Below are 21,996 nucleotides of genomic sequence, written 5' to 3'. Positions count from 1 at the left end.
ATGTATTATTAATTATTGTGTGTGTGTGTGTTTACAGGATATTCTGTTGCTCAGGCTCGTCGTCTTCTCTCTCAGCATGATGAAACCATCGTAACAGGTGAGAACTGATCAATACGTCAATTGACGTATTGATTGATGGACAGATTGACGTGTTGATTGACATGTTGATTGACGGACTGATTGACGTATTGATTGACAGACTGATTGACGTGTTGATTGACATATTGATTGACGTGTTGATTGACGTGTTGATTGACGGACTGATTGACGTATTGATTGACATATTGATTGACGTATTGATTGACGTATTGATTGACGGATTTATTGACATATTGATTGATTCCGGTATTGAAAACCAGGAGCTCCTAAGGACAGTAAAGACGACGCTCGTGGCTCGGTGCTGCTGGCTGTGAAACGGGCCGACAAACTGCTGACTCAGCAGACTCTACGCGGCGAACAGATGGGCTCGTACTTTGGTAACGCCGTGGCAACCGCCGACCTCGATAACGACGGGTAATGGAGGATTCACACGAGGTCACTTCCTGTTTGTCGTCTTCTTTCTGTGTTCCAACATCTGGAAACAAGAGAAACTCATTTTTGTGCAATGTTTCACACTGAACTCTTGAAAAAGGTTCATTGAGTGACTTTAGTTTCTTTAAATACGTCAACAAAAAGTCAAATTTCAAGGAATTATTGTTTAGCATAAATATTAAGTTCTCTTATAAACCATTGAAGTACTTAATATGAAGTTATTATTACAGACTTGAAAAGAGTGTTTGATGATGATACAGCACAGCCAAAAGTCTAAAAAACTTGAAATTAGATGTTTTTTCTTGAAACTTAGAGTTAAAATGTGGAAATTTAGAGAGCTGTTCTTCAAAATAACCAAAGATATAGTAAATGTGATTGGACACACATTGCTGGAGTCAGCAAATGATCTGTCCGGTCTAAAAACGAGTCTCTCTTTGTAATCAAGTTAAAGTTATCTCTATTTTTTCCTCCTGTAGGTGGAATGATCTGCTGGTGGGCGCTCCTTTTTACTTCAATCGTCAGCAGGAGGCGGGCGGGGCGGTTTATGTCTACATCAATGCGGGGGGTTGGTTTGATTCCCGGCCCAGCGTGGCGCTGAGAGGACCGGCCGGGTCGGCGTTCGGTATGGCTGTCGCTGCTGCTGGAGACCTGAACCAAGACGGCTTCCAGGGTGTGAAAACAAACTGAGATCACAATGAAGTGAATGTTGGAGATGTGTAATGAAGAAGCCCACCTGTTTGTGTCCTTTTAGACTTTGCAGTCGGAGCTCCTTTCCATGAAACAGGAAGTGTGATGATCTGGACCGGGAGCCGCGGTGGCGTCTCTACAGAACCAAGCCAGGTCTCCCAGTAAACCCCCCTCAGTATGATACCAGTCGATGTGTAGATCACACCTGAGACCCCCCTCTGGCTCCCTCTGCAGGTGATCCGGGGTAGCCGGGTCTCTCCTGTGTTCAGGACCTTTGGGTACTCTCTGTCTGGAGGTCTGGATGTTGATGGGAACAAATATCCAGACCTGCTGGTCGGCTCTCTGGACGACACCGTCGCTCTGCTCCGGTACCTCGAACCCTCCAATCACACAACACAGTCTGTTACTATCAAGTCACTTTCTAGTTTTACATTTTATTTATTTCACCTAGATTCACATTTCACACTAAAAGGGCCAGTAACTAGCTGTAACTATCAACAGCTACCTCTAATTATCGACCATCAGACAACGCGTCCCAGAGTTCATTGTATTTTTCCGCTTGGACTGTGTGACGCTGGAAAATATGTAGTGCAAACATTTTTAAGTCTACATGTGATACATCTGCGTACCGAATTTTATACATCTAGGTGAAACGTACTGCGAGGGCTGCATCGTCGAAATATTGTAGGGGCGCTATCGAGCTGACTTGCCACTCTGAACCATTAAAATCACATCAGATAACTACATTCAGGATTTTAAATGTGTGTCAAAAGTTTGATTATGTTTTGAGCATTTTTAGCCCCTCAAAAAACACCTTCGTTTTTGGTTGGTTTGATTGTTTGATTGGTTGGTTTATTGATTGTTTGATTGATTTTCCTCAGAACTCGTCCAGTCCTTCACCTCAATAAAACCATCAGAGTTTCACCGGATGTCGTCGACCCGAACACTTGTGACTTCTGGTGAGATTCAAACCTACCAGCTGCTAACAGCTAACAGGCTAACAGCTAACTCGCTAACAGGCTAACAGCTAACAGGTTGACTCACTGTGTGTGTAGTATCCAGGTGGAGGTGTGTTTCTCCTACATCTTCAGCACTGGAGAAAAGAGCGACAGAGACAACGTCAGTAAGTAAACAGTCCTTTTTTATTAGACTAACATTTATGATAATTATATTCATAGAATCATTTTAATATATTTATTGTAATTATAATTTATAATAATCGATAATCTGACTGCAGTTTTGTGCTGCAGTTAATAGTCACTTGACTCGAAGCATGGCTGGCCGATCAAAGAGCTGATTGGCTGATTTCTTTTGACAATGTTTGTTTTGTTTTATTCAATGTAAATTAAATGATTGTGTTACATACTGTATCAACAAATACATATTGGGTGGCTGAAAATAATAATAAGTAATATTAACAATACCAGATATACACACAATCTCCATATATATATATATATATATATATATACATATACATATACATAGATATTTATGTTTATTCATCCCGAATTTTACCCACCCCTGTACAGGACTCATAGCAGCCGAGGATCGAACCGCCGACCTGGCGGTTACCGGTTGCCCTGTATCTGTCCCTAGCCTGACAGATTGTTTATGACGACGCAATGTAACGAGACTGTTAATGTTCAGCAGCCGCTAATCAGCATTAACCAGCTTCCTGTGTGTGTGTGTGTGTGCTCTCAGCTAATTGGCCAACCTGATTGATTGACAGGAAAAAGCTGACAATTACCGCCTGCTGTTAATCAACAGTGACACACGCACACACACATCAGATGACATCATGCTGTGTCCTTGTGTGTCCTCGTCTTCTGTGTGTTTCTGTGAATAATAAATCACATTACAGAGAATGATACTATTACATCTGAGACACTCTCGCACACACACACACACACACACACACACACAATTCCTCATGGAGCTCTGTGTGTCCTGCTTCTGTCTCATTAATTTGACCAATCAGAGACGAGGTCACTCTGTTGCTATGACACCAAACATCCACACACAGATACACACGCACACAATAAGACAAAACTCTAAAACACAGAATGACTGCAGTGATAAATAGATAAATAAACCCTCATTTTAATAATGAATAGAGAGATGTAAATATGTGTCACTCCGATTACTGCAGTAAAAGTAGAATTACCACAAATACTCCATAACCAAATACTACAAGTAAAAGTACTGCATTCAAAATGAGTAAAAGTAGAAAAGGATCAACATCAAAATACCAAAAGTACAATTACTCCTCATGCACAATATGTATATTCTATTATTATTATATAATATTACCTTTAATGTTGCAGCTGGTGAAGGTGGAGCTCATTTGAATATAAATATACTGAATATAAACTTCTATAATCTAATACATCATAATCAATTCGCTAATTCTATTTTCTATTGATTATCTGAATCCTTAAAGAGGAAAGAAGAAGAATAAACCATTTTCATTGTCATATACATATACACGAAATTTGACTTCTGCATTTGACCCATCCCTGTATATAGGGAGCAGTGGGCTGCCAATCACTGAGTCACTGCTTCACTGAGTCACTGCTTCACTGAGTCACTGCTTCACTGAGTCACTGCTTCACTGAATCACTGAGTCACTGCTTCACTGAATCACTGAGTCACTGCTTCACTGAGTCACTGCTTCACTGAGTCACTGCTTCACTGAGTCACTGCTTCACTGAATCACTGAGTCACTGCTTCACTGAGTCACTGCTTCACTGAGTCACTGCTTCACTGAATCACTGCTTCACTAAATCACTGAGTCACTGCTTCACTGAGTCACTGCTTTACTGAGTCACTGAATCATTGAGTCACTGCTTCACTGAGTCACTGCTTCACTGAATCACTGAGTCACTGCTTCACTGAGTCACTGCTTCACTGAGTCACTGCTTCACTGAATCACTGAGTCACTGCTTCACTGAGTCACTGCTTCACTGAATCACTGAGTCACTGCTTCACTGAGTCACTGCTTCACTGAGTCACTGCTTCACTGAATCACTGAGTCACTGCTTCACTGAATCACTGAGTCACTGCTTCACTGAGTCACTGCTTCACTGAGTCACTGCTTCACTGAATCACTGAGTCACTGCTTCACTGAGTCACTGCTTCACTGAATCACTGAGTCACTGCTTCACTGAGTCACTGCTTCACTGAATCACTGCTTCACTAAATCACTGAGTCACTGCTTCACTGAGTCACTGCTTTACTGAGTCACTGAATCATTGAGTCACTGCTTCACTGAGTCACTGCTTCACTGAGTCACTGCTTCACTGAGTCACTGCTTCACTAAATCACTGAGTCACTGCTTCACTGAGTCACTGCTTCACTGAATCACTGAGTCACTGCTTCACTAAATCACTGAGTCACTGCTTCACTGAGTCACTGCTTTACTGAGTCACTGCTTTACTGAGTCACTGAATCATTGAGTCACTGTTTCACTGAGTCACTGCTTCACTGAGTCACTGCTTCACTGAATCACTGAGTCACTGCTTCACTAAATCACTGAGTCACTGCTTCACTGAGTCACTGCTTCACTGAGTCACTGCTTTACTGAGTCACTGAATCATTGAGTCACTGCTTCACTGAGTCACTGAGTCACTGCTTCACTGAATCACTGCTTCACTGAGTCACTGCTTCACTGAGTCACTGCTTCACTGAGTCACTGCTTTACTGAGTCACTGAATCATTGAGTCACTGCTTCACTGAGTCACTGCTTCACTGAGTCACTGCTTCACTGAATCACTGCTTCACTGAGTCACTGCTTCACTGAATCACTGCTTCATTGAGTCACTGCTTCACTGAATCACTGCTTCACTGAGTCACTGCTTCACTGAGTCATTGAGTCACTGCTTCACTGAGTCACTGTGTCACTGAGTCACTGCTTCACTGAATCACTGCTTCATTGAGTCACTGCTTCACTGAGTCACTGAGTCACTGCTTCACTGAGTCATTGAGTCACTGCTTCACTGAGTCACTGCTTCACTGAGTCATTGAGTCACTGCTTCACTGAATCACTGCTTCATTGAGTCACTGCTTCACTGAATCACTAAATCAACTGAACAAATCAATGATTAAATGAAGCTGAAGTTCCTGTAAGATGAAAATGAAATTAATTATATTTCTTTGTCTGAAGAAACAAGAAATCTCCATTTCAACATCTGACGTTGTTGACTAATCTATTTAGGTGTCTCACAGCCAATCAGAGGACTGTTCCTTCATTGAGTCCATCCTCTGCTCCTCCATCACCGTCTGGTACGCTGCAGCCACAGCCAAGGACAAGGACAGACTGCAGCGCATCATTCACTCTGCTGAGAGGATGATCGGCTGCAATCTGCCGTCCCTCCAGGACTTGTTTACTTCAAGAACCCTGAAGGGAGCAAGAAGGATTGTAGCTGACCCCTCCCACCCTGGACATGATCTATTTGTGCCCCTCCCATCTGGCAGGAGGCTGCGGTCCATCAGCACTAAGACCTCACGCCACACAAACAGTTTCTTCCCGTCGGCATTCGGGCTCATTAACAGAGGTCCCCCACTGACTCTGTCATCCCCAGGACATTTCCTTCTGGTCTCTCCCCTGCACATCCCTGTCTTTCTACTTAAACACACTCGTCACTTTTAACATTCATACACTTCACTTGGTTTACAGTCCTGTTATCTGTTTTTGTGTGCACTTTATTCCATATCCTATATTCCATATCTTATTGTACATTTCAAATATGTTTCTATTTCCTGCACTGTGCTGACTGTTTTTGATAGTTTATGTTATTAGATAGTTAATTGTTATTTGATAGTTCATGTTATTGTTTATTGTTGAATGTTATGCACCTTCCGCCACGACAAATTCCTTGCAGGTGAAAACTTGCTTGGCAATAAACTGTTCTGATTCTGATTCTGAACTGTCTCTTTGTGTCTCAGCCGTCCACTTCGTCGTCACTGCGGACGTCATCGCGATCAAGTCCCGCCTCCATTTCCATGACAACGGGCAGAGCGTGTTCTCCGGTTTCCTGTCGATGCCGAATAAACGATGTGAAACTCTGAGAGTCCAGATGCTGGTGAGACACATTCATCAGATGACGTCTGTTAGCGTCCTGTTAGCACCTTGTTAGCACGTACCTTAAATGAAGTCACAGAAAATAAACCTAAGAGCCCAAAATGATCAGAATCCTAACACGTTAATTCAATGTTCAATGATGTTAACAGAGAGAATAGAGCTGAAACAATCTGTTTAATAATCACAGATAAAGTTAACGTCCACTGAATGGCTCACTGATTTATCTTGTTAGAAGATGAGAAAAATATAATATTGATTTTTGATTGACATCACTTCACACTGAATGAAGTGAATTTAAAGCTGCAGGACAATTCAGTGAAATTAATGTTTCTAAAATGAATTACTTTATTTAAAGATGCACATTAAAAAGCTTTCTGTTGTCAGTTATTCTTACATTCAGACATTATTGTACTTGAACATTTATTTATGTATTTCTATGTATTATTTATAATCTATCCAGTTAAATTTGAAAACTGAGAATAATAATTGTTAAAATATATTATTAAATACATAATTGATGTGTACTTTCTTTATTTAATTTGACAGTTTGACAGTTGACATTTACTTAAACCAGATGTTGAATCAGAAACCTAATCAAATATAAACTAGAGTTTATTCTGTGATCTCTCTTCACTGTTTACATGTTGAACAAAATCTCATCAGTCCGATCGGCTGCAGCATCCAATCACATGACTGATGAACAATGAGGGGGCGTGTCGGCCGTTAAAAGACTTCCTGGCTCCTCCCTCCTTCCTCCTCCCTCCTTCCTGCGCCCTCCTCCCTCCTCCCTCCTCCCTCCTCCCTCCTCCCTCCTCCCTCCTCGCTCCTCCCTCCTCGCTCCTCCCTCCTCGCTCCTCCATCCTCAGAGCAGAAATAAGAGCTTTGGGATGTGCCCATCCTGTCACTTCTTCACGTCCTTCTTATTGTGTTCTGTTGTGGTTCATACAGGACGACAGATGTTCACATGATGTTCGAGACTCACTTGGATTCCATTAACTATAAATCCTTTCACTTCATGTAAACCTGAAACCTACAGAGACGATCTTCTCCGTCAGTGTTTAGTCATGTTTACATTCTGTGAAGGGTTCTCTATTTCACATTCACATCATTAATAACTCATCAATAACTATCTTCTGTCTGAAGATAAGAGGAGAGAAGTCTGATCAGAGAATGAAGTCTCTATTGATGTCACAGCTTCACCTCTTTGTTCACAGAGCCGGCCGACCGCGTGACATTTAGAGCATGTTAGTGCATGTGAGTCCCTTTTAGTGCATGTGAGCGTGCCCCACCGGTTAGCTCATTGCTCTGCTCACGTACAGCTGAAACCTCTGGTTCCCCCTCAGGTTAACGCTGTTAGCGTTTTTAGCTACTAGCCGCCGGCTGAGTTGTCGCCATGCTGAGAGCCCCGTGGAGGCAATAGATATGCTCTGAATCTCGCATTGTTCACCTTCAAAGTGAACTGAAGGCGTTAACAGCAGAGACTGAAAAATATCCCTAAAAATAAAGCTCCTCGTATGAAAGTGTTGTTGAGGTTTTCTGTTCCGTGTGTTTATGTTCTGCAGAGTCCGATCCGAGACAAAGTGAAACCTCTGGTGTTCTCCCTGAACGTCTCTCTGTACGAGAAGCTTCCCAAGAAAAAGAACGCCGTACAGGACCTGAAGCGCCTCCCAGTACTGAGTCAGTCACCCCGACCCATCAGAACCCAGGTCAGAACCAAAGAGAATTCTTCATAGCCTAGATCAGAACCCATCAGAAAAAGCTTTTAGCAGAATCCAGATCAAAATCAGACCCAAGTTCAGAACTCTGAAGAAACCATTTCCAAACTAAGTTTAGGTCAGAATGCATAGAACACAAAAAACAACTGAACCTGCATTAGAACCCATCACAGAACGTCAGAAATAAGAACAAAGAACCCACCTCAGAAGTCAAGACATCGGGAATGTTTGACCATCTGTTTCCTCATCTCATCAGATCCACATCCAGAAGGCCTGTGGTTCTGATAACCGCTGCCATAGTAATCTGCAGATGACGGCCCAGTTCACGGATGAGAACCAGAACCCCTTCGCTGTGTGAGTGAACTCCTCACTGCTTCTTGTCTTTGTGCTCGAACACATTAGTTTTGTGATGAACAGCTGCTCAGGTAATGATTAATTATTCAAATTGATCATATTGTAAGACTGAAATCGTGTGATGATCAGATATGACCACTAGTCGGCACTGTTTAGGGCCACCACGCTTACACTATCAAATACATGTGACATCGATTTTCATCAACCAACCACTGGAGACCGAAGTATCTGCTTGAATCCAACGTCATTTGAAGTCGACGCGTTGAAGATTCAGAGACGTCGGGGTAATTCTCTCTGGTAGAGTCGACGTCTCTTCTGGTGTTTTCGTTTAAAGATGAAGACTGAAGACTTGACTTCTAACTCGTCCTAAAGGACACGGTACTGGACTCAGACATGCCTTGAAGGACTTTGGACTTTGCTCTGACCCTAAAAGACGACTTGGACTTGCCTGACAGGACCTGGGACTTCACTTGTCTTGAGGATCTAGGCATTGAATGTGACATATGTTCTTAGAAATTGGATAAAGATGACTAAATTCTTCTTCTTAATGACTTGGGTCATGACTTGGACTTGCCCTTGATGACATGACTACCTGGCTTGAATCTTCCCCTAAAGCAGTGATTCTTAACCATGAGCGCCACCTAGAGGGCCACAAAAAACTTTCAGTTTTGCACCTGTGGGCCGCGAGGGCCGCGGGACCACATAGGTTATCAATTGAAGACACCAGAGATATTACTGTTATCCATGAGACGCTCAGTTACAATACAGCTTCCCACCACCTGGTGGCGGTAATGCGTCAGTCAGTTGTTTAACAAGCTGCAATAAGCAGAAGAAGACACTCAGCTAGCCGCTAGCCTGTAGCGAAAGTTATGGATAAGTTATTAAAAAGAAAAAATGAAGACGACAGTGGTGCCATACCCCCCAAAAGTCTAAATGTGTGCGCAAGTACAACCCTGACTTTCTTAAGTTGTTTGCCCAAATACGTCACAAAACATGTCCGTGTTTGGTATCCCAGCATGCCCAAAATCCTCATCTTTGCAAAGAAATCATCGATTTTCTTTAATGTCTTGTGGATTTTTCACAAAAGGAGCCCACACACACACTGTCCAAAGTCGCCATAACCGCTGCAAGTCATATCTTGCAGCATTTCGACGGAAAAAGACACATTACAGACCCGACAACGTGCTAGCGGCTGTTAGCATGGAGCTACTGCCTTCAGAAAACGCTAGTACTTATAGTACAAACCTGATCCTCCTCTTCCGTAAGCCGTCAACCAACGTTTGCGTAACTGAGCTGCCCGCACACTCGTTCGTGCGCTCGGTCGCAGCCATTAAGCACAGCAAGTCCGCTACTCACACACCAAGTCTTCCACCATATATACGTAGTTTTTACAATTTGCAAAGGCTACAAATAAAAGGAGAATAATATAATTTGAAAATATAAAGGGAGAAACACCTTTAGTGTCAGAATATCATGTGTTACCATGTGTCCATTTGGGTCTCCAAATGTCCTTTTAGAGCTCCGCCTGGATCTCTTCATGAAGAAACACTGTAGAATGGTCATACTTTGTCTTTGTCTTTGTAGAATGGTCATACTTTGTCTTTGTAGAATGGTCATACTTTGTCTTTGTCTTTGTAGAATGGTCATACTTTGTCTTTGTCTTTGTAGAATGGTCATACTTTGTCTTTGTCTTTGTCTTTGTAGAATGGTCATACTTTGTCTTTGTAGAATGGTCATACTTTGTCTTTGTCTTTGTAGAATGGTCATACTTTGTCTTTGTCTTTGTAGAATGGTCATACTTTGTCTTTGTCTTTGTAGAATGGTCATACTTTGTCTTTGTCTTTGTAGAATGGTCATACTTTGTCCAATTCTTCACATGTGAGGCAGTTGTTCACTGATAGTGTAGTTACAGCCCTACACTGTCCTTTACCTGTACAGATACAGCCACAGGTTATTTATACTGAAAGATACTTTTTTATTTTAGGCGGACAAAAACTTCAATTTTTACTGATCCAAAGGCCCACTGCTCTGTTTCTGTATGACCTGCAGGTTTTCTGACACTTTTCCAAGGAACCTTGATGCATATAGTCAGAGTGGTTCAGAAGCTACAGCCATTTTAATTTGGGTAAGTCATTTCAGGCTCCAAAATAGGGGTGGAGTTGATTTAATATCGTTATTGAATACAAATAAAACCAAGAGTGAGATCAATTAGTTAAACTCATAGTGTTAATATTTGAATGGGCCCCGGGACACTTTGTACTTGAAAAGTTGGGCCCCGAGGTCAAAAAGGTTAAGAACCCCTGCCCTAAAGGACGTGGGACTTTACTTGAAACGTGACTTGAGATTTAACTTAGAACTTCCTCAGAGGACTTCAAGTAGATTTGAAGACCTGGGAGGTAACATGGACGAAAGGACCGAACTACTTCACTTGAGACTTGGACTTGATTCTTCCCTTGAACCTGGGAGTTTGAACCAGGGACTTGACTCTGGATTTGACTCAGATTCCCCCTAAAGAAAGCGAGATGTTACTTGGGGTTTGAGTCGTTGAGTCATCCGAACGTTCTTGGGTCTTGACTGGAGATTTGGACCATTAAAGCATCTCTGACGGTAACAGTAACTCCTGCAGTCCTGCACGATATCAGCTCTGAACTAATGTATTGCAAATGACTTCCTGCTGCTGCTTTCATGCTGTGATTTGTGTATTTGTGTGTGTTTACAGGCAGGAGGGCAGTCAGGTGTTGTACTACAACGCCAACCTTAACAGACTGTTTTTGGAGGTTAATGTCAGCAACACACCGTCTCTGGGCCGACAAGCAGAGGATGCGCACAATGCCGTTCTGAACATTAGCATCCCACCATCACTCATTTACTCTGGAGTCCGAACAAAGGTAGTGACTTTATCCTAAAGGACTGGACTGACTGACTTAAGACTTACCATAAAGGACAGGACTGATTGACCCTGATAGACCCTGAAGGACTGAACTGATTGACCCTGATAGACCCTGAAGAACTGAACTGATTGACCCTGAAGGACTGTACTGACTGACCCTGAAGAACTGGACTGACTGACCCTGATGGACATTGAAGGACCTGGGACCAGAGATTCCTACAGCCAGTCCTGTTTGTGTTTCAGGGTGACATCCAGGCGGTGATGGGGTGTTCTGTTGAGGACGCTGTTCTTCTGTGTGAGCTGGGGAACCCATTCAAAAGCAACCGGCAGGTACACAACGTCCTGACAGTCTTTGACAGTCCAGCTGGTATCGTCTGGCCCTCAGTGCTCTGACTGAGACTCTAACAGATCTGATTCTCCGTCTCTCTCTGTATTTCAGGTTCAGGTGTTGATAATATTTCAGCCATCTGAAATCAGTTTAGACACCAGAGAGATTCAGTCTCTGCTGCAGCTGTCCACGTAGGACACACACACACACACACCTACAAACACACACACACACACACACACACCTACAAACACACACACTTACAAACACACACACACACACACCTACAAACACACACACACACACACACACCTACAAACACACACACTTACAAACACACACACACACACACTTACAAACACACATACACACACACCTGGAGAGAGCGAGATCCTTCTTGTGGCACTGGCACTCTGTGGCACTTCAGCGGCAAGAGTCAGCTGTGGCAGGCGAGCGGTACTAGTTTGGCATCCATCAAGAAGCTGCGGAGCTGAGGGGGCGGAGCCACATTTCCTGAGACATTTCCTGAGAACACACAGTGTTGTTACAACAGGTCAGCTTCCGTAAATCAGTTTTATGATTTTAGTTGAGTCACCGGAGCCCCCTGTTCTCTGTATGCATCCTTAGAGTAAGTACGTTGTACTTTTTTGTTTCTCATTCATTTTATTTAAGTATGATTTTGCTGGTTTTGCAACAAAAGGGACATAATACACTCTTTCCAAATTATTACTTTTATAGTCATTTACAACAATCGGCTAAAATAATGAAAATGAATCATCTGTTTTATTATCTAAAAGTATATATATATAAAATTAAAAATTAAAACCCATAAAATGTCCAATCCAAAAATACATGTCTGAAAGTATCTTCACTCTTCCTCTGCTTATATGTATATGTATGTAGGTGCCACAAGCTGCCAGAGGGTACCAGAGAATATTCAAAAAATTCCTAATCCCTCTGACTGCTGGCGGCACCCTCTGGCACCCTCTGGCAGCTTGTGGCACCCTCTGGCACTCTCTGGCACCCTCTGGCACTCTCTGGCACCCGCTGGCACCCTCTGGCAATCTCTGGCACCCTCTGGCACTCTCTGGCACCCTCAGGCACTCTCTGGCACCCTCTGGCACCCTGTGGCACTCTCTGACACCCTCTGGCAGCTTGTGGCACCCTCTGGCACTCTCTGGGACCCTCTGGCAGCTTGTGGCACCTACTGACATACATATACATATAAGCAGAGGAAGAGTGAAGATACTTTCAGACATGTATTTTTGGATTGGACATATTATGGGTTTTAATTTTAAATTTAATTTTTTTATATATATACATTTAGATAATAAAACGGATGATTCATTTTCATTATTACAGCCGATTGTTGTAAATTACTATAAATGTAATAATTTGGAAAGAGTGTATTATGTCCCTTTTGCAGTGGTGTTTAGTAACGAAGTAGAAATACTTCGTTATTGTACTTAAGTAGTTTTTTTGGGTATCTGTACTTTACTTTACTACTTATATTTCTGTTGACTTTTACTTTTACTTCACTACATTTTGCAAAGAAAACTGATACTTTTACTCCGATACATTTCCCCTGAAACCTTCGTTACTCGCTACAAAATCAAATCTATCTTTATAAAAAAATGAATCATGAGAGCAGCGTCGGGGACTGTGTTGGAACACAGACTGCAAGCAAGCAGGTTTGTGAATCAGTGGTGCTAGCAGCAAGTTAAATCATTGGTTCATCACGTTAATGCACAATTGCAAACAAGTGCTCTCAAAGCCGCGGTGTTTTTATTCCCAGTGATGCTACATGCTATAAGCTAGCGGGCGACTACCTGAGTAGCATTCCACTCTACGATGACTGATTTCATGATGGAAGCAGAACTGGAAGCACCTGCTGCTCCCGCAACAAACCACGGTGGTGACGAAGACCAACACCAGTGGATCGCTAGCGAGTTAGTGAGCTGAGGAAGTGTTGACAGTTGTGCAGCACTAGTTGGCTAACGTTAGCTATAGCTAGCCACCACACCATAGGATTGACGGGAGCAGAGAGAGCGCAGCGTTAGCATTAGCATTAGCATTAGCATTAGTGAAATCCTTCCCAGCTGTGCGCAAGCTGTCTGTGACGCTGAACACACCTCTACCTGCCTCAGCGGCCTGTGAAAAGCTATTTAGCATCACAGGACGAGTCTTCAGCCCAAGAAGAGCGAGACTGAATTCTCACCATTTTGAAAACTAACTTCTTTTGAAGATGAACAGGACATTTTTCAGTTTCAAGTTATGACTGTGTTGTTACTTTCGGTGCTGCTTTAGTATTGATCATGTTTTGATATTTGAGTCATGTTGTGGATGATCAGATGGAGTTATGATGGGAGCAGTCGCCCAATTGCAGATTCAGCTTGAGACAAACCTTTGTGTTCAAATCAGCCCACAGGAGTTTACAAGGCAGGTGTCCTTTCTCACAACACTGACCTGATGCATCAAGTGGATATGTTTTGCTGAACATAATATTATGCATTGGTCCTCTACATCCTCAAGTCTAATGAGCAGACTTATAAACGCACTGTTACAACTCCTTCATAGTGTCATATTGCTTTTCGGAGAATTATGATGATAAGTTCATAGTAGATGCAAAAGTATACTTATGTACAATATGTTATGTTGAACATTGTTGCTCCTGGATGGATCACAGCCAACCCAATTATGTTCAACACGGCTCCATGTCCTTGGTCATGGTGCCACAGCACTTAAAAGAATAAACTTCATCATTCTCACAATTCTGACCCTTTGCTTTTTTATTAACAGCATTTACTTGTACTTTTACTTTCAATGAACAGGTTATGATGTTCATTTAATGTTCAGGTTGTGATGTACATTTAATATCAGAAAATTACTTTTGACACTTAAGTACTTTTGTACTTCAGTACAATAAATATCAGATACTTTAAGACTTTTACTCAAGTAGTATTCTAATAGGTGACTTTTTACTTTTACTGGAGTAGTTTTCCAGTAAGGTATCTTTACCTTTACTCAAGTATGGCTTTTGAGTACTTTTGATGCATACAGAGAACGTGGGGCTCTGGTGACTCAACTAAAATCATAAAACTGATTTACGGAAGCTGACCTGTTGTAACAACACTGTGTGTTCTCAGGAAATGTCTCAGGAAATGTGGCTCCGCCCCCTCAGCTCCGCAGCTTCTTGACGGTGCCGAACTAGTACCGCTCGCCTGCCACAGCTGACTCTTGCCGCTGAAGTGCCACAGAGTGCCACAGAGTGCCAGTACCACAAGAAGGATCTTGGCCCTGCACCACACCTGTCTAAAGGTATTCTAATGAGTCATGGTTCCTGTGCGTCTTCAGGTTCAGTGAGCAGTCAGATCTGTTTCCTGTCTCCGTCTCCATGTTGGTGGAGTATTCTCTGCAGACGTCTCTCAGTCTGTAAGTTCCTCTCAGTCAAGAACATTTAACGTACAAATCTGAGCTCATGACCTCTTCTCTCTCATTGGTTGACAGAATCACTCCTCTCTCTCTCTCATTGGTTGACAGAATCACTCCTCCAGGTCCCGTCTCCTTCAGCGGTCATGTGATTGGTGAGTCGGCTGTGAAGGAGACGGAGGACGTCGGCAGTTTGCTGCTCTTCACCTTCCAGGTTGGTCTGAAACTCGTCTGACTTATAAAGCGTGAACAGGTCAGGTGATGACCCACGACCTCCTCTGATAGGTGCACATCAGTGGGAAGCCGCTGGGTCGCCTAGGCAACCTGCAGGTGGAGTTTGATTGGCCGACAGAGGTGTCCAATGGGAAGTGGTTGCTGTACCTCACAGAGATCCAAGTGAAAGACTCGTCAGAGGCTCGCTGTGTTCCGCCGGGCGACATCATCAACCCCCTCAACCTACTGGTAACTATGGTAACATGAGGTCCCGCTGTTTCACATCAGACTCTGTTTGAAGGTCTAAAGAGAAGAATCTCTCAATAATGACTGTTAACATCCTAAAGCTTGTTTACATACTGAGGTGTGACGCTGGATCCTGGTCTACAGGGAAAGACCCAGACCATCACACATGAACGACGGTTCAACTGTGTTATAATCGGTTCTTCATATTTGTCCTCCTTAAAAAACATTGTTTATCAATATGAATCCGTTGGTTTGTTGCATGTCCATGTTTTAGATTCACTAACTCCAGAATGAGAAAGAAGATGACTTGTGTTGACTGTGTTCCTGTTTGCTCAGCTGTCAAAGGAGGAGAAGAGAAAGAGGAGGAGTCTGGTGGAGAAGAAGGAGGAGCCGAGAGAAAAACCTCTACCTGTCCTCCACCAGAATAAGAAGACGTCCTACATTCTGGTACAAACTCTGGGTCAATTGATTTGATGGGCGGGGCGAAACATCCAGTAAATGATGGTCCCTCAGGTATAAAAGTACAAATGTGTGTGTTTGTGTGCAGGACTGTGTTCACGGAGCTAAATGTGTGACCTTCGTCTGTCCGCTGACCAATATGAAGAACTCAGCAACTCTGACTGTCAGAGCCAGACTGTGGAACTCCACCATGATGGAGGTACGAACTCTGTGTACAACCTGTTCAGGTACTCTGTCCTCCACCTGTTCAGGTACTCTGTCCTCTATCTGCTCAGGTACTCTGTTCTCTACCTGTTCAGGTACTCTGTCCTCTACCTGTTCAGGTACTCTGTCCTCTACCTGATCAGGTACTCTGTTCTCTACCTGTTCAGGTACTCTGTGTACAACCTGTTCAGGTACTCTGTCCTCTACCTGTTCAGGTACTCTGTCCTCTACCTGTTCAGGTACTCTGTCCTCTACCTGCTCAGGTACTCTGTTCTCTACCTGTTCAGGTACTCTGTGTACAACCTGTTCAGGTACTCTGTCCTCTACCTGCTCAGGTACTCTATCCTCTACCTGCTCAAGTACTCTGTCATCTACCTGCTCAGGTACTCTGTCATCTACCTGCTCAGGTACTCTGTTCTCTACCTGTTCAGCTACTATGTCCTCTACCTGTTCAGGTACTCTGTCCTCTACCTGCCCAGGTACTCTGTCCTCTACCTACTCAGGTACTCTGTTCACTACCTGCTCAGGTACTCTGTCCTCTACCTGTTCAGGTACTCTGTTCTCTACCTGTTCAGCTACTATGTCCTCTACCTGTTCAGGTACTCTGTCCTCTACCTGCCCAGGTACTCTGTCCTCTACCTACTCAGGTACTCTGTTCACTACCTGCTCAGGTACTCTGTCCTCTACCTGTTCAGGTACTCTGTTCTCTACCTGTTCAGGTACTGTGTCCTCTACCTGCTCAGGTACTCTGTCCTCTACCTGTTCAGATACTCTGTCCTCTACCTGTTCAGGTACTCTGTTCTCTACCTGTTCAGGTACTCTGTCCTCCACCTGTTCAGGTACTCTGTCCTCTACCTGCTCAGGTACTCTGTTCTCTACCTGTTCAGGTACTCTGTCCTCTACCTGTTCAGGTACTCTGTGTACAACCTGTTCAGGTACTCTGTCCTCTACCTGTTCAGGTACTCTGTCCTCTACCTGTTCAGGTACTCTGTGTACAACCTGTTCAGGTACTCTGTCCTCTACCTGTTCAGGTACTCTGTCCTCTACCTGCTCAGGTACTCTGTTCTCTACCTGTTCAGGTACTCTGTGTACAACCTGTTCAGGTACTCTGTCATCTACCTGCTCAGGTACTCTGTCCTCTACCTGTTCAGGTACTCTGTTCTCTACCTGTTCAGCTACTATGTCCTCTACCTGTTCAGGTACTCTGTCCTCTACCTGCCCAGGTACTCTGTCCTCTACCTACTCAGGTACTCTGTTCACTACCTGCTCAGGTACTCTGTCCTCTACCTGTTCAGGTACTCTGTTCTCTACCTGTTCAGGTACTGTGTCCTCTACCTGCTCAGGTACTCTGTCCTCTACCTGTTCAGATACTCTGTCCTCTACCTGTTCAGGTACTCTGTTCTCTACCTGTTCAGGTACTCTGTTCTCTACCTGTTCAGGTACTCTGTCCTCCACCTGTTCAGGTACTCTGTCCTCTACCTGCTCAGGTACTCTGTTCTCTACCTGTTCAGGTACTCTGTCCTCTACCTGTTCAGGTACTCTGTGTACAACCTGTTCAGGTACTCTGTCCTCTACCTGTTCAGGTACTCTGTGTACAACCTGTTCAGGTACTCTGTCCTCTACCTGTTCAGGTACTCTGTCCTCTACCTGCTCAGGTACTCTGTTCTCTACCTGTTCAGGTACTCTGTGTACAACCTGTTCAGGTACTCTGTCATCTACCTGCTCAGGTACTCTGTCCTCTACCTGTTCAGGTACTCTGTTATCTACCTGTTCAGCTACTATGTCCTCTACCTGTTCAGGTACTCTGTCCTCTACCTGCCCAGGTACTCTGTCCTCTACCTACTCAGGTACTCTGTTCACTACCTGCTCAGGTACTCTTTTCTCTACCTGTTCAGGTACTCTGTTCTCTACCTGTTCAGGTACTGTGTCCTCTACCTGCTCAGGTACTCTGTCCTCTACCTGTTCAGATACTCTGTTCTCTACCTGTTCAGGTACTCTGTCCTCTACCTGCTCAGGTACTCTGTTCACTACATGTTCAGGTATTCTGTTCACTACCTGTTCAGGTACTCTGTTCACTACCTGCTCAGGTACTCTGTCCACTACCTGTTCAGGTACTCTGTCCTCTGCCTGCTCAGGTACTCTGTTCACTACCCGTTCAGGTACTCTGTTCACTACCTGTTCAGGTACTCTCTTTACTACCTGTTAAGGTACTCTGTCCTCTACCTGTTCAGGTACTCTGTCCTCTACCTGCTCAGGTACTCTGTCCTCTACCTGTTCAGGTACTCTGTTCTCTACCTGCTCAGGTACTCTGCTCTCTACCTGCTCAGGTACTCTGTTCTCTACCTGCTCAGGTACTCTGCTCACTACCTGTTCAGGTACTCTGTTTACTACCTGTTCAGGTACTCTGTCCTCTACCTGTTCAGGTACTCTGTCCTCTACCTGCTCAGGTACTCTGTCCTCTACCTGTTCAGGTACTCTGTCCTCTACCTGTTCAGGTACTCTGTCCTCTACCTGCTCAGGTACTCTGTCCTCTACCTGCTCAGGTACTCTGTCCTCTACCTGCTCAGGTACTGTGTCCTCTACCTGTTCAGGTACTCTGTTCTCTACCTGCTCAGGTACTCTGCTCTCTACCTGCTCAGGTACTCTGTTCTCTACCTGTTCAGGTACTCTGTCCTCTACCTGTTCAGGTACTATGTTCACTACATGTTCAGGTACTCTGTCCTCTACCTGCTCAGGTACTCTGTCCTCTACCTGCTCAGGTACTCTGCTCTCTACCTGCTCAGGTACTCTGTCCTCTACCTGCTCAGGTACTCTGTTCTCTACCTGTTCAGGTACTCTGTCCTCTACCTGTTCAGGTACTCTGTTCACTACATGTTCAGGTACTCTGTCCTCTACCTGCTCAGGTACTCTGCTCTCTACCTGCTCAGGTACTCTGTCCTCTACCTGTTCAGGTATCTATATCAGATCTTCTTGTGTGTTTCAGGACTACAGAGATGCTCGCAGTGTGTTGGTTCGAGGTCGGGTGACTCTGAAGCTGCAGACGAACAAACCGACCATCAAAATGGAGCCTCACAGCTCAGAGGTACCGACCCCAGAGTTCTTCTTGTTGTGGTTCTCAATGTTCTGTGTTTCCAGTTCCCCTGGAAGAGATTTACAAACGGTGGAATTACAACTTCCTGGTCCGTCATGTGCTGTCATGAAGCCCAAAACGACTTCTTCCCATTGACTTACATTGAGAAAGAGATGCCTGTAACTCAGAGGATGATTTCAAGGTGATTGAATGCTCCTCTAACGTCCATGAGTTCCCTCTTGAATCCGTGTTCTTCCTCTGCAGATTGAAGTCCACATCTATCCCGACCCGGGTCAGCAGCCGGGGTCCAGAGCCCCCACGTGGATCGTCGTTGTCTCCGTCCTGGCTGGAGTCTTACTGCTGGCTGTGATCTGCCTGCTGCTCTGGAAGGTAAACTGATCCCGAGGCAAACCTACGAATGTCGTTCCCTGGTCCTGGTTACAGGATCTACGGCCAACCAAAAGTGCACAGAAGTGACTGTAAAATGATTCATGTCTAACGTCATCACCTCCTGGGTTGGTAAAGTGCAGTTGTGTCGCCCCCTGCTGTTCAATGTGGGTTCTTCATGAGAGCCGGCAGCAGAGAGACGTACCAGGCCAAGACCCAGAGAGCCCACATGAAGAGCCAGCCATCTGAGAGGGAGAGGCTGGACCAGGAGCTCTGAGTCCGTCTGTAAGGACCAGCTGTTGACCCACTTCCTTCTCCTCTGCTTCGTTCCTTCCTTCCTGCATCTGATCGATCAGCTTGTCAATTGATCTTTGTGAATCTGTTTCTCTGCTGATGTCTTTTTCTCTTTGTGAACTCCAGTTTCATGAGTTCTGGATATTTGCTTCAGAGACTTCATACAAGGTTTCTGTGTTTTGTCTGCAGTGCGGTTTCTTTGTGCGTCGGAGGGCGTGGCAGACCACAATGCTCCACCAGGGGAGGATTATGGGTAAAGATGAGCAGCAGCAGCTCAGGGACTCTGACGGCTTCCTGATCCAAGACCACGTCTCCTCATCCAAGAACAGGAAGTCACCCAAACACTGGGTCACCTCCTGGACTGATATGCACTGAGAGGCGGAATCAATGGAAACACATCCTGAACCAGACCAAACCACACCATCACTAGTGCTGGGCGGTATGACCAAAAATGCATATCACGGTATTTTGTAAGACTGGCGGTTTCACGGTATATCACGGTATTTCTTTTCCGCGTTAAAGCATTAATTAATTAACGCCGAAAAAGAAACGGCCGGCCAACCGGCCAGCGAGCGGTGAACGGCTGTTTGTGTGGCGTGTCTTCCGTCTGTCACTTCCTGTTCCCTTCACCTACATTCCCCTGGGTCCTAAGCCCCTCCAAGTACAGCTTATTATGTACAAATGTACATTTATCACAAATACCTCACATATTACGGTAATCAGCGTTGCATATGTGTCTGACCTAAATACCTTTTGTTGTTCAGTCTTTGTTCATCCTGCATCGCTCTGTTCTTTAATGTAACGTTACTGGAGCCTCCCAGCTGTTAGCAGACTGTTGTTAGCGAGCTTTACCCAGCATGCCGTTCGGCGTTAAAATTGTATAAATGTACAATTATTAGTGTTACAAATTGTTTATGTGTCACAAACTGTTGTGTCGTGGTGTTTTGCCGTTAAAGAGCGTTAGTTGTGGGTTGTTAATTGTTTTAATAAAGTTATGACCATGACCAGGGTTCCCTCTCAATACAGCTAAGACAACTAGCTCCGACCGCAGCGCTCCCAGCTGCGAACAATATATTCTGTTGAAGAGCAACAGAAGTTGTTTGTGCACCGGTATGACGGTATATGAAAAATTCATATCATACGGGAAATTAAAACCGGTATACCGGTGCCCAGCACTAGCCATCACACCCTGAACCAGACCATCACACTGCCATTTAAAATTGTTAAAGACGGAGAAACAAGGTTTCCAGCTGACAGTTCATTCTGGTTTATGTCTCCTTCTCACAACAAAAGGTTTTTAATGTTTTTATAGAACTGTTTATTTATCTGCATTCTCATGAAAAGGGGAATTCTCCTTTAAGAACCCAATACGGTCAGTGTTTATGTCGTGTTTGGGGATGACAGAGTCAGTGGGGGTCCCGGGCTCTGTTAATGAGCCCGACTGCCGACGGGAAGAAACTGTTCATGTGTCGTGAGGTCTTGGTCCTGATGGACCGCAGCCTCCGACCAGATGGAAGGGGCACCAACAGTTCATGTCCAGGGTGGGAGGGGTCAGATACAATCCTTCTTGCTCGCTTCAGCTTAAATATACTATTTCACACATTTCAACAAACTATAATTTATTGGTATAATTCATTATGTTTATTTATAGGATTCTGTTTTCTGTATTTCACTGACAGATGAACAGAAATACATAAAATAGATCATTCTACAATGTATTTATCAGTCATAACTAGATGTGTGCAAAGACCTGATAGAATGCTATCCAATCACAATCCTTCATTGATCCCTGGGGGGTAAATGTATAATTATGCAGCAGGATATTTATGAAGACTGAAATGTAAATAAAGGGCTGTGAAAAATAAAATGTAGATTTACTAATAGAGTAAGATGTAATACTAATGACAGCTTGTTGAGAAAGTTCTCACAACTGGAAGAATCTGCTTTGTTAATCCTGATTTAAACCCTAAAATTATTTAGTTTTATTCATACTTTTCTATACTCTGACTTTTTTATGATGTTTTACAAAAAGCCTATTATCAGCTGGCAGAAGCACATGACTTGTTACTATCTCATTTTGTAATAACCCTCATTAGCACATACTAC

The 21,996-nt window shown here is 44.0% G+C and overlaps 1 protein-coding gene across 1 annotated transcript in view; it reads left to right on the top strand.

Annotated features, from left to right (window-relative positions):
* LOC306786752 (integrin alpha-3-like) overlaps positions 1–20,265 on the top strand; it is a gene marked incomplete at its 3' end in the record, with an annotated part of 33,042 nt that extends 12,777 nt beyond the window's left edge. The window contains exons 7-26 of the mRNA XM_079281597.1: positions 38–97; positions 360–513; positions 1,008–1,201; positions 1,283–1,371; positions 1,453–1,586; positions 2,100–2,177; positions 2,274–2,341; positions 6,166–6,302; positions 7,864–8,007; positions 8,273–8,370; positions 11,090–11,258; positions 11,504–11,590; positions 11,700–11,779; positions 14,943–15,020; positions 15,129–15,231; positions 15,303–15,479; positions 16,024–16,134; positions 19,123–19,221; positions 19,474–19,599; positions 20,080–20,265. Coding sequence (XP_079137723.1) covers positions 38–97; positions 360–513; positions 1,008–1,201; positions 1,283–1,371; positions 1,453–1,586; positions 2,100–2,177; positions 2,274–2,341; positions 6,166–6,302; positions 7,864–8,007; positions 8,273–8,370; positions 11,090–11,258; positions 11,504–11,590; positions 11,700–11,779; positions 14,943–15,020; positions 15,129–15,231; positions 15,303–15,479; positions 16,024–16,134; positions 19,123–19,221; positions 19,474–19,599; positions 20,080–20,265 — 2,372 coding nt within the window. The remainder of the gene's footprint in view (positions 1–37; positions 98–359; positions 514–1,007; positions 1,202–1,282; positions 1,372–1,452; positions 1,587–2,099; positions 2,178–2,273; positions 2,342–6,165; positions 6,303–7,863; positions 8,008–8,272; positions 8,371–11,089; positions 11,259–11,503; positions 11,591–11,699; positions 11,780–14,942; positions 15,021–15,128; positions 15,232–15,302; positions 15,480–16,023; positions 16,135–19,122; positions 19,222–19,473; positions 19,600–20,079) is intronic.
* Between the last annotated feature and the right edge of the window lie 1,731 nt (positions 20,266–21,996).

This window comes from Melanostigma gelatinosum, assembly GCF_949748355.1.
Source record: "Melanostigma gelatinosum genome assembly, chromosome: 13".
NCBI classification, from domain to species: domain Eukaryota; kingdom Metazoa; phylum Chordata; class Actinopteri; order Perciformes; family Zoarcidae; genus Melanostigma; species Melanostigma gelatinosum.
Note: the sequence above shows the minus strand (reverse complement) of the source record. Positions and strands in the feature narration are given on the sequence as shown.